The sequence below is a fragment of the Arvicanthis niloticus genome, chromosome 10, assembly GCF_011762505.2.
Source record: "Arvicanthis niloticus isolate mArvNil1 chromosome 10, mArvNil1.pat.X, whole genome shotgun sequence".
NCBI lineage: Eukaryota > Metazoa > Chordata > Mammalia > Rodentia > Muridae > Arvicanthis > Arvicanthis niloticus.
This window is the reverse complement of record NC_047667.1, coordinates 76,308,709-76,318,714: the sequence shown is the minus strand read 5'-3', so window position 1 is coordinate 76,318,714 and position 10,006 is coordinate 76,308,709. Positions and strand designations below refer to the sequence as shown.

Genomic DNA, 10,006 nt, shown 5'->3' with positions numbered 1-10,006 from the left:
TGGGCTAGAACTCTTTACATTTATCTATTCCTATGATTCTCAGGTTAAACTTTTTCATGGTACCCCAGATTTCCTAAATATATCATGTCATGATTTTGTAAATATAATATTTTCTTTCTTAGATTTATCATAACATATATTCTCAATGATTAGTATTTACTGGAGACAATTGCATAAACTGTATTATTCAATTACTAAAACAATGTTTGTATTTCACAATGTCTGCCTAATGAACCTGTACAGTTTATGAACTAGTACATCCTGTCATCCTTAAGCTGCAATTCTGTTTTACGAAGATTTTGTCTATGTTTTGCCATGATTCTAAATAATTTTAAGTGTAGTATAATTTTTTCTAAGACAAAAGTATTTGCATTATATTTTATATTAATTGAAAAGTACAAAGAAAATTTGAAATCTCTCTGTGAACTAGACCTACATCTTGCATTTCTGAAATTTCTGAACATTCACCCCATTGGCATAGAGCCTTAAAATGTGAAAATCATAGCAGAATGAAAGACAAAACAAATAAAAAAGAAACCTATGTAAAATTTCAATTAATCATTGAGGAACAATTTGAGTTCTTATTAGTACTTTTTGTATACTGATAATAAATCATATGGGTGAATTTTGCAAGTAAGCACAATGGCTTTCTTTGTGTTGTGCAGTATTTTCTTCATAGAAAGTAAATGACAAAGTATTGGGTAGTAAAGATGCTTTTAATATAACACTTTTTGAGCTCTTATCAGCTCAAAGTTGTCGACATGGATGATATTGTTGGAGGCTGAAGTTCAGCTGCATTCAGTGACAGGTGAAGGTACTAGAATTGGTGCAGTGCTGTCATATTTACATGTAATAATGTTTTCGATATTTAATCCAAAAGAATCAAACTCACTTTAAAAGGAAACAGGTAAGAAAATAAAATCATGGGTCTCTCTTTAAAACCACAAAATCATAATATTTAAGAATGGGAAATGGAAGCTAAGAATAATATCTTGTTGGAGACAATAGTGAGATAGGAATTGATTGCCTTGTTTCTTTTCAGCCACAGGCAAGTGTTTTGCTTACCTATTATCAGAAATAATTTCAGCTGCAGTTACCTCACAGACTCTGACCATTACCGCAAATAGAGGCATCATTATTTTTTTTTGATAAAATATCTCAGGCAAAGGTAAAGAAAGCAAAGAGTGAATATCAATTTTAACTATGTTTAGCCTCGATTTAAAATTACAATCTGTCTGTTAGTTATATAAGACGTCACTACTACTAAATACCCAGCTCTATACAGAATTACACCATCTTCTAGAAAAGCAGATCACCTGAAGGCAAAAAAAGGATTTTTTTTTCTTCCTTCTGCCTATATAAGTTCATGATCTCTGGAGCCATTTCCTGGCAGAAGGCAAGGAGTTGTGATTCCTGCTTTCCACACTTCAGTTTTATCAGGGACAGGGTGGAAGATTGACTGCTATCAATAAAGAGTGGCTCCTGGAAGGTGTAATTTTCATATAAACTTTTGTGAGACATTCCATTCTGAAGGAGAAAGAAAAGATGTGTTCTTCTCAGGTAAATGTGTGCATTGCTATGGGACATGATGACTGTTTTTACAGAAATAACCTCATATTATAACATCCAAAATTTCACTGTGCTGACTCACATTTACAAAAAAAAACCATTTCATATTATTCTGTTAATTTATATAATAAGTTATATAGCATATTATTTAATAAATAATTAATTTTATTATATATTAAATTATGTAATAAATGTATAATTTGTATAATAAATACATATTAAATAATTTATGTAATAAGACTGAGAGCCTATTGCCATAGGTCTCAGCTTTCCTGTTGCTGCAACTCTTTAATAAAATTCTCAGGTTGTATTGACCCAAACCATGAGGTTATTTTTGTTGCTAGTTCATAACTGTACTTTTGCTACTGCTATGATGCATGCTATGAATTATGTAATATGTAAATATCTCTGCTTTCTCATGGCTAGAAAACCACCATTAGATCATTTAGGGGATTATGCCATTTGACCAAGGAAAGTGTCACCATCCACATGTTGAGAACTGCTAGACTATTGGATCTTTGCAGAGAAGTCAAATACTCTTTCTCTCAGATCATAAGTCGTCAAAAATTAATATTAGTTACGGATATCATAAAAATTTACATAGGTAACTAATCTTTTATTGGGTCAAATATAGATCTTAGCCAATATACATGAGGGAAAATGGTTAATTTTAATTTCAGGGTCTGTTGACATTCATTGATGTGGCTATAGAGTTCTCTAAGGAGGAGTGGGAATGTCTCAATTCTGCTCAGAAGGCCTTGTACAGAGATGTCATGTTGGAGAATTATAACAACCTGGTTTCTGTGGGTAAGAATATTTTTATTTCATAACTTCAACTTCACCTCAGGAGTATCTAAAACTTCTTTTAGTATTTGAATTTGGCCTTTATTCATTATAGGTATTGATTAGTAACATATTTACAGCTAATATATTATGTACATTTATCTTGATTTTACATTTAACCTAAGGATCCTTCACTCTTAGTTACTCATTTTTAGGCAGTTATTAGCATTTATATGTGAACCCACTTTGACTTCCACAGTTGACTTTATCTGATGCTATAATTTAAAAAGGATATTCAGAGTTTGAAACACAATTGAGTTGTGAAGAGTCTAAAACATTTTGGAAACACATGGCTATAAAAAAGTCATTCATGCATTTTTTAACTCCCTTTTATGTTATATTCATGGTACATTCCTATGCAAGTACCCAGGTGCATTCAATGGTATATTGTTATGTATATTTGAATATGCAGGTGTTGCAATTTCAAAACCAAGGGTAATCATCTGTCTTGAACAACAAAAAGATCCCTGGATTATTGATCAAGGGAAAACAGAAGAAAGAGAACCAAGTAATCTGAAATGAAATAGTATGTGATGTGATAATTCTAAACCAAGGAAAAATCTAGTCCTGAAATGTGGTTTTTATTTTATATTAAATCTATCTTACATAGAGATAATTCCTAAGCATTTAATTTGGAATACTGTACCAAAAAATGTAAACCATGGCTGAATTCTTGCCTTATATTATTTGAATAGTGGTAGTTTGAAATGTAGTATACATACATAAACATATATATATATATATATATATATATATATATAATTTTATATATATATAACATATAATATATATATAATATATATATAAACATATAATATATATATAATATATATAAACATATAATATATATAATACATAAATATATATATTCTATCTGTGGGCATATCTGTTATATTTAGAATATATATATATATATATAGTATACATACATAAATATATATTTATATATTTATGAATATATATTCATAAATATATATAAAATTCATAAATATTTATAAAATTTATAAATATATATATTTATGTGTGTACAATATATATATATATATATATATATATATATATATTCTAAATAAAACAGATATGCCCACATCTCAAAAGGTACATTATTACATGAAATTAAGCTTGCATTGGTTGATTTTTTCAGCGTTTCTCATTCATATTAATTGTTCCTATTTTCATCCATTTACCTAAAAAATCCTTAAAACATAAAATAATGAAAAAATTCATGAAACCTAATAGGGTCTTGTATATACAACTTACAAATAGTAAGTCAAGATGAAATGGACTGATTCCCTGAACCCAATTTAAAAACTCTTTCCCTTTTCCAATTTTATATTTCCTCTATGTCTACTCATCACTATCCATATAAGTATACACTACACTGATAAGTTTTATAAAAATGAGCATTAGTTTCTCACTAGATATGATCAACATTATGGGTTTTACAATACAGAGAGTTCATCACTTAAACAATACTTTGTGACAAACAACAGGAACCCACTCATAGAGATGATTTTATGTATATGTAAATACACAGCAAAAAATACACACAGACACACATACACACACATTCACAGGTACACAAATGTAGGCACTTCAAATATAATCAAAGGAAAAAGGAAAGAAAAACTTTTAACATGAGAAGGAAGTTGAGGAAGGTGGAGTCTTACATGGGACATGCTGGGAGGAAAGAAGGGATGGTAAATAGGGTGATGTTCCTACTTCAATTGAAAATATATTTTTTAATTAGTTAGTTAAACTACATTATTTTTTTTATCACTTTACATAAAGCTTTCTTGTTATATGGATATTCCTCTTGTTCAATTAGATTTGTACCAAGATATGCCATTTTACTTCTGGCTATTGTGAAGTTAGTTATTTTACTTATTTTTTCTTCAGGCCATTTATCAATTGTATGAAGGAAGGCTACTGAGTTTTTCGGTTAACTTTGTAACTGTCCACTTTACTGAAGCCATTTTTAGCTGTAGGAATTATCTGATGGAGTTTCTCAGTCATTTACATATACTATTATATCATCTGCACATTGCAATATTTTTTCTTTAATACTTTTTAAAGATTTTTTAAAATCATTTTATATATCTCCTCCCAAATGTTGCCGCCCGGCTTCTCTTCCCAAACTTCTTCATCCCAGCCCCACACACATTTACCTCTGAGAGGGTGTCCCCCCATCGCCTGCCCCTGCACTTCAAGTCTCTATAAATTTAGGCACATCCTCTCTCACTGAGGCCAAACAAGGCAGTCCTCTGCTACATATGTGCCAGGGGCCTTGAACCTGCTCTTTGCTTAGTAGATTAGTACCCCAGTCCCACAGGGCTCTGAATTGGGATCAGAACACTTGAAAGAGAGAACTGGAGGACAGGGGACACAAAAAACTAGCGGCTTTTTTATAGGCTGATCAAACCACTGATTTTAAGTTTTTCACACAGGGGTTATATACACAAAATGGCAGGATGTGGGAAAGGGGATGATGCAGGAGCATAGGTGTTCAGGGGGAGTACAGATATATCACAGAACAGAGTGTCAGCTGGGTGAAGAAGGTTCAGGGGACAGATCACTATGACTCCTCCTATGATTCATTTGTCCTTATCTAAGTTGGTACTATCTACCAAGGCTAGCCAAGGTCTATGACTATCTACAAGACTAATGACTACTTGTTCCTATCCAGGCTGGTAAACTTCCACCAAAGCTGCATGTTTATAATATCTTATAATTATCTCTTTCAGTGTTTTTCCACAGAAACTGGAAAACTTGTGTTAGCAGGCTGACTTAGGCCTATGGCTGATTTTAGGCCTTTAGTGTATAAGCAAAGCTGCCCCTGACAGTTTAGTCTCTGGGAGCTCCCAGGGATCCAGATTAGTTGACATTGTTCATCTTCCTATGGGGTTGCCTTCCCTTTCAGCTCCTTTAATCCTTCCTCTGTTGCTTCCATAGGGACTCCATAGGACTCCAACCTCAGTCCAATGCTTGGCTATACATATGTGCTTCTATCTTAGTCAGCTGCGGGTAGAGTCTCTCAGATGCCAGCTATGCTAGACTCCTCTCTGGAAGCACAACATGGCATTAATAACAGTGTCAGGGTTTGGTGTCCACCAACATCCCAAGTTGATCACTGTGTATCTTTGCCTATACTTTCTGCTCTATTTTAGTCGCAGAATTTCTTTTTGTAAGAAAAAATTCTGGGTCAAAACTTTTAAAGGTGGGTTAGTGAAACCATTCCTCTTCTTTTACAATTCATACCTTCTTAATCTTTAGTTGCCTTATTGATCGAACTAGAAGTTTAAGTAGTATGCTGAGGAAACCAGGAGAGAACGGACAGCCCTATCTTGTTCTTCACTTTAGTAGACTATTTAAAATGTTTCTCTCCATTTAATTTAAATTTGGCAATTGGCTTGTTCTTTATTGCATTTCTTGAAATTGGCTGTATGCTTTGTATCCATGATCTCTCGAAGACTTTAATATGAACAGGTATTGGAATTGGTTAAAGGATTTTCATTGTCTATTATAATAATCTTTGTTTTCATTCATTCAGTTTGCTTATATATTGGATTACATTGATAGATTTTTATATATTGAATGACCCCTTCATACCTGAGATGAAGCATTCTTGATTAAGTTAGATGATGTTTTTGATATCTTCTTGGATTTTTGTTTGCAAGTATATTAATGAGTATTTTGCATCATTGTTCATAATGGAAATTTCCTTTGACTGTTGTATATTTGTGTGGCTTAGGTATCAGGGTCAATGTGTACTAGTAGAATGAGTTTGGCCATATTTCTTCCATTTCCATTTGGTAGAATAGTTTGAGGAGCATTGGTATTAGCTTTACATTGACATTATGATAGAATTCTCTGCTAAAAGCATCCAGTCATGAGCTTTTTGATGCTGTTGTTGTTTTTGTTGAGAAATTTTAATGACTGTTTCAATTTTCTAAGTTACATTGTTTACCTCATCTTGATTTAACTTTGGTATGTGGAGTCTATCCAGAAAAATTTAGATTTCATTTATACTTTCTAATTTTTGACACAGAGCCTTTTGAAATAAGAGTTATTGATTCTTTGGATGTCCTTGAGGTCTGTTGTTATATCCATGTTTTCATTTCTGATTTTTCCATTCAGGATATTTTAGTTAGTTCAGCTAAGGGTTTATCTGTCTTGTTGATTTTTCCAAAGAACCACCTCTGGTTTACTTGATTCTTTTTCTTGTTATCTTTGTTTCTAATCTTCTGCTTTAACCTATGAGTTTTCTTTCCTGTCATCTAGTCCCCTTTGGTGTCTTTGTTTCTTTTTGTTCAAGTGCTTTCATGTGTGCTTTTAATTTGCTAGCATGTGCTGTATCTATTTTCTTTAAGAAAGCAGTGTTATGATCTTTCCTCTTAGCATTGCTTTCAGTGTATCTCATAAATTTGAGCATAGTTTGCCTTAATTTTCAGTGAATTTAAAAATTCTTTAATTTCTTTATTTCTTTTTGACTTCATGGACATTGATTTAAGAATTATTCAATTCCTATTATTTTGTATGCATTCTGTTTTTCTATTTTTGAAATCCAGGTTTAAATCATGGTGCTATAAAAATATACAAGGACTTATTTCAGTCTTCTTGTATTTAATGAGGCTTAATATATGATGAAGTATATGGTCAATTTTTGGGGAAGGTTTTGTGACCTAAGAAGAATATATATTATTTTGTGTTTGCGTGAAATGTTCTATATATATTTGTTAGGTCCATGTGATTCATAATATCTGTTAATTTTCTGTTTTGATTATTTGTGTATTGCTGAAAGAGGGGTGCTAAAATCTCCCACTATTATTGTTTGTTGTTCCTTGAATATTTTGTGCATTTATAAAGTTTCTTTTATGAATGTGGGTTTATTTCTGCTCTAAAAGTTCAGAATTGAGACTTCACTTGGTAGATTATTCCTTTTATACATATAAATTGTTGTTCCCTATCTGATCTGATTATTTTTGTTGAATATCTTTTTAATTAGATATAGAAATGTCTACTATAGCTTGTTTCTTGTGTTTATGTGATTTGAACAACATTTTATCAAGCACTTTCTTCTGATGTAGTGTTTGTCTTTTTTACAGAGGTTTTTATTTTATTAAACAACAAAAGGATGAATCATGATTACACATCCATACATTTAGTCTGTTTTTTTTTTAAAATAGGGAAGTTCCATCTATTTATATTGACAGATACTAATGAGGAATGCTTGTTAATATCTGTTATTTTGTTATTGATGCGGGTTATGTGTGTGTGCATGTGTATGTGTATGTTTGTGTGTTTCTCTTCTTTTGCTCTTCCACATTCACATTTGGTGTGAATTATTTATTTCTTGTTTTGGGGGGTATATTTACCTTTCCAGTGATTGAGTTTTCTTCCCACTATTATTTATAAGGCTGTATTAATGGAAATTTTTTAATGTATTTGCTTTGCTTATGGATTTTTTCGTTTTCTTCATTGCTGGTAATTTACTGTTTTGGGTGATATAGGTTCTTGTCAGATATCTGTAGTATCATTTGTCTAGGCCCTTCCAGCTTACAGATTATCTGTTGAGAAGTCAGGTGTAATTCTTATAACTTTGTTTTTATATGTTTTCTAACCTTTTTCTCCGGCAACATTATGCATTCTTTCTTTTTTATTGTATATTTCCACATATTTCAGGTCATAAAGGAGAAGGCACTCAGAAAGCCAAAGTATTTACCCAGTCACCAAATATTCAAGCTCACCAAAGCATCCCTAAAAGAGACAAACCTTACAAATGTAAAGAATGTGGGAAATCTTTCTCCTGTTTCTCAAGGCTTAAAGTTCACCACAGAATCCATACTGAAGACAAACCTTACAAATGTAATGAATGTGGAAGATCCTACTCCCATTCTTCATGTCTTAGAGTTCACCAAAGAATCCATACTGGAGACAAGCCTTACAAATGTAATAAGTGTGGTAAATCATTTACACAGTCCTCAGATCTTAAAATTCACTACAGAATCCATACTGGTGAGAAACCTTACAAATGTAATGAATGTGAGAAATCCTTCACACGTTCTTCAAGTCTAAGTGTTCACCATAGAATCCATACAGGAGACAAACCTTACATATGTAATAAGTGTGGTAAATCATTTACAAGCTCCTCAATACTTCGTGTTCACTACAGAATCCATACTGGTGAGAAACCTTACAAATGTAATGAATGTGGGAAATCCTTCATCCGTTCTACAAATTTAAAAGTTCACTACAGAATCCATACTGGAGAAAAACCTTACAAATGTAATAAGTGTGGTAAATCATTTACAGATTCCTCACAATTCCATGTTCACTACCGAATCCATACTGGTGAGAAACCTTACAAATGTACTGTATGTGGGAAATCCTTTAAAAGGTCCTCATATCTTAAAATTCACTATAGAATCCATACTGGAGACAAACCTTACAAATGTAATGAATGTGGCAAATTCTTCACCACTTCTTCAAGTCTTAGAGTTCATCAGAGAATCCATACTAGAGACACACCCTACAAATAGTAAGAAGTGAAGTAAATCATTTACACAATACTCACATCTTTTCATTCACTACAGAATCCTACTGGAGAGAAAACTTACAAATGTAATGAATGTGGAAAATCCTTCACGCATTCCTTAAGCCTCAGAGTTTACCACAGAATTCATGTAGGAAACAGACCTTAGAAATGTAATTATGATAAATAATTTACATAGTTCACACATCTTCAAATTTGCTACAGAATCCATTCTAGAGTTCAACCCTACAAATGTAAAAGATGTGGCAAATCTTCTCTCTGGTGTTAATCTCTCTAAGGTCATCAAAGAATCCATACTGGAAAGCAATCTTATAGGTATATTGAATGCAGAAAATCCTATTCCTGCTCATCAAATTTTCAATCTCAACAGAGAATCCTTACAGGAGACAAACCTGAAAAATGTGATAGTTGTGAACATTTATTTCCAAAGTCCTCAACTCTGCAGCCTCATCACTATAATCCATTCTGGAGACAAACCTATCAACTATAGTGAATGTTACAAATCCTTTACACTGTCTTTAAATCTTCATGGTGACCACAGAATTTGTATTGCAACAAAATCATTACCAATGTAAAAAATGTGGAAAAATCTACACTTAGAAACCATATTTGCAAACCAAATTTAGCATGCATACTAGAGGCAAACCTTACAAATGTAAAGAATATGGAAAATCATTTATCATAAGCTCAGTACTTAGACCACAAACAAGATCCATGCAAGAGACTAACATGATAGGTAATTACTTTTCTAGTATTCATGGAGAAATCTGTTATTTACAATGAGAAATGTATTCATAAGAATTTAAATAATTTTGAAAACTTACTCATTAACAGAGAACTACCACAGGAAAGCCCTATATTTCATTAGGAATTGGAAACATTTTGCCCCTAAACAGCTTATATTCATATTAAGTATTTAATTAAAAAATGAAAAAATTGTTCACCCAGTAATAATCTGAAATCATTAATTAATCGTGGTATAAATTTATGTTCTAACAATTTAAAGAATAATATTTTAAAATGTAAGGATTTAAGCCAGAA

The 10,006-nt window shown here is 31.9% G+C and overlaps 1 protein-coding gene across 1 annotated transcript; it reads left to right on the top strand.

The window, feature by feature from the left end:
- The first annotated feature begins 761 nt into the window (after window positions 1-761).
- LOC143443639 (uncharacterized) lies at window positions 762-8,951 on the top strand. Its single transcript, XM_076940994.1, has 4 exons — window positions 762-773; window positions 2,250-2,376; window positions 2,825-2,920; window positions 8,095-8,951. Exons 1-4 carry the CDS (start codon window positions 762-764, stop codon window positions 8,949-8,951), a joined length of 1,092 nt encoding a protein of 363 aa, XP_076797109.1.
- Window positions 8,952-10,006: the final 1,055 nt, after the last annotated feature.

What these genes read in the sequence shown, in the direction of transcription:
- LOC143443639 (XM_076940994.1), top strand. An exon ending in TAACAACCTGGTTTCTGTGG is followed by an intron (nt 2,377 to 2,824) that starts GTAAGAATATTT and finishes TTGAATATGCAG; the next exon opens with GTGTTGCAATTTCAAAACCA. An exon ending in AACAGAAGAAAGAGAACCAA is followed by an intron (nt 2,921 to 8,094) that starts GTAATCTGAAAT and finishes CACATATTTCAG; the next exon opens with GTCATAAAGGAGAAGGCACT.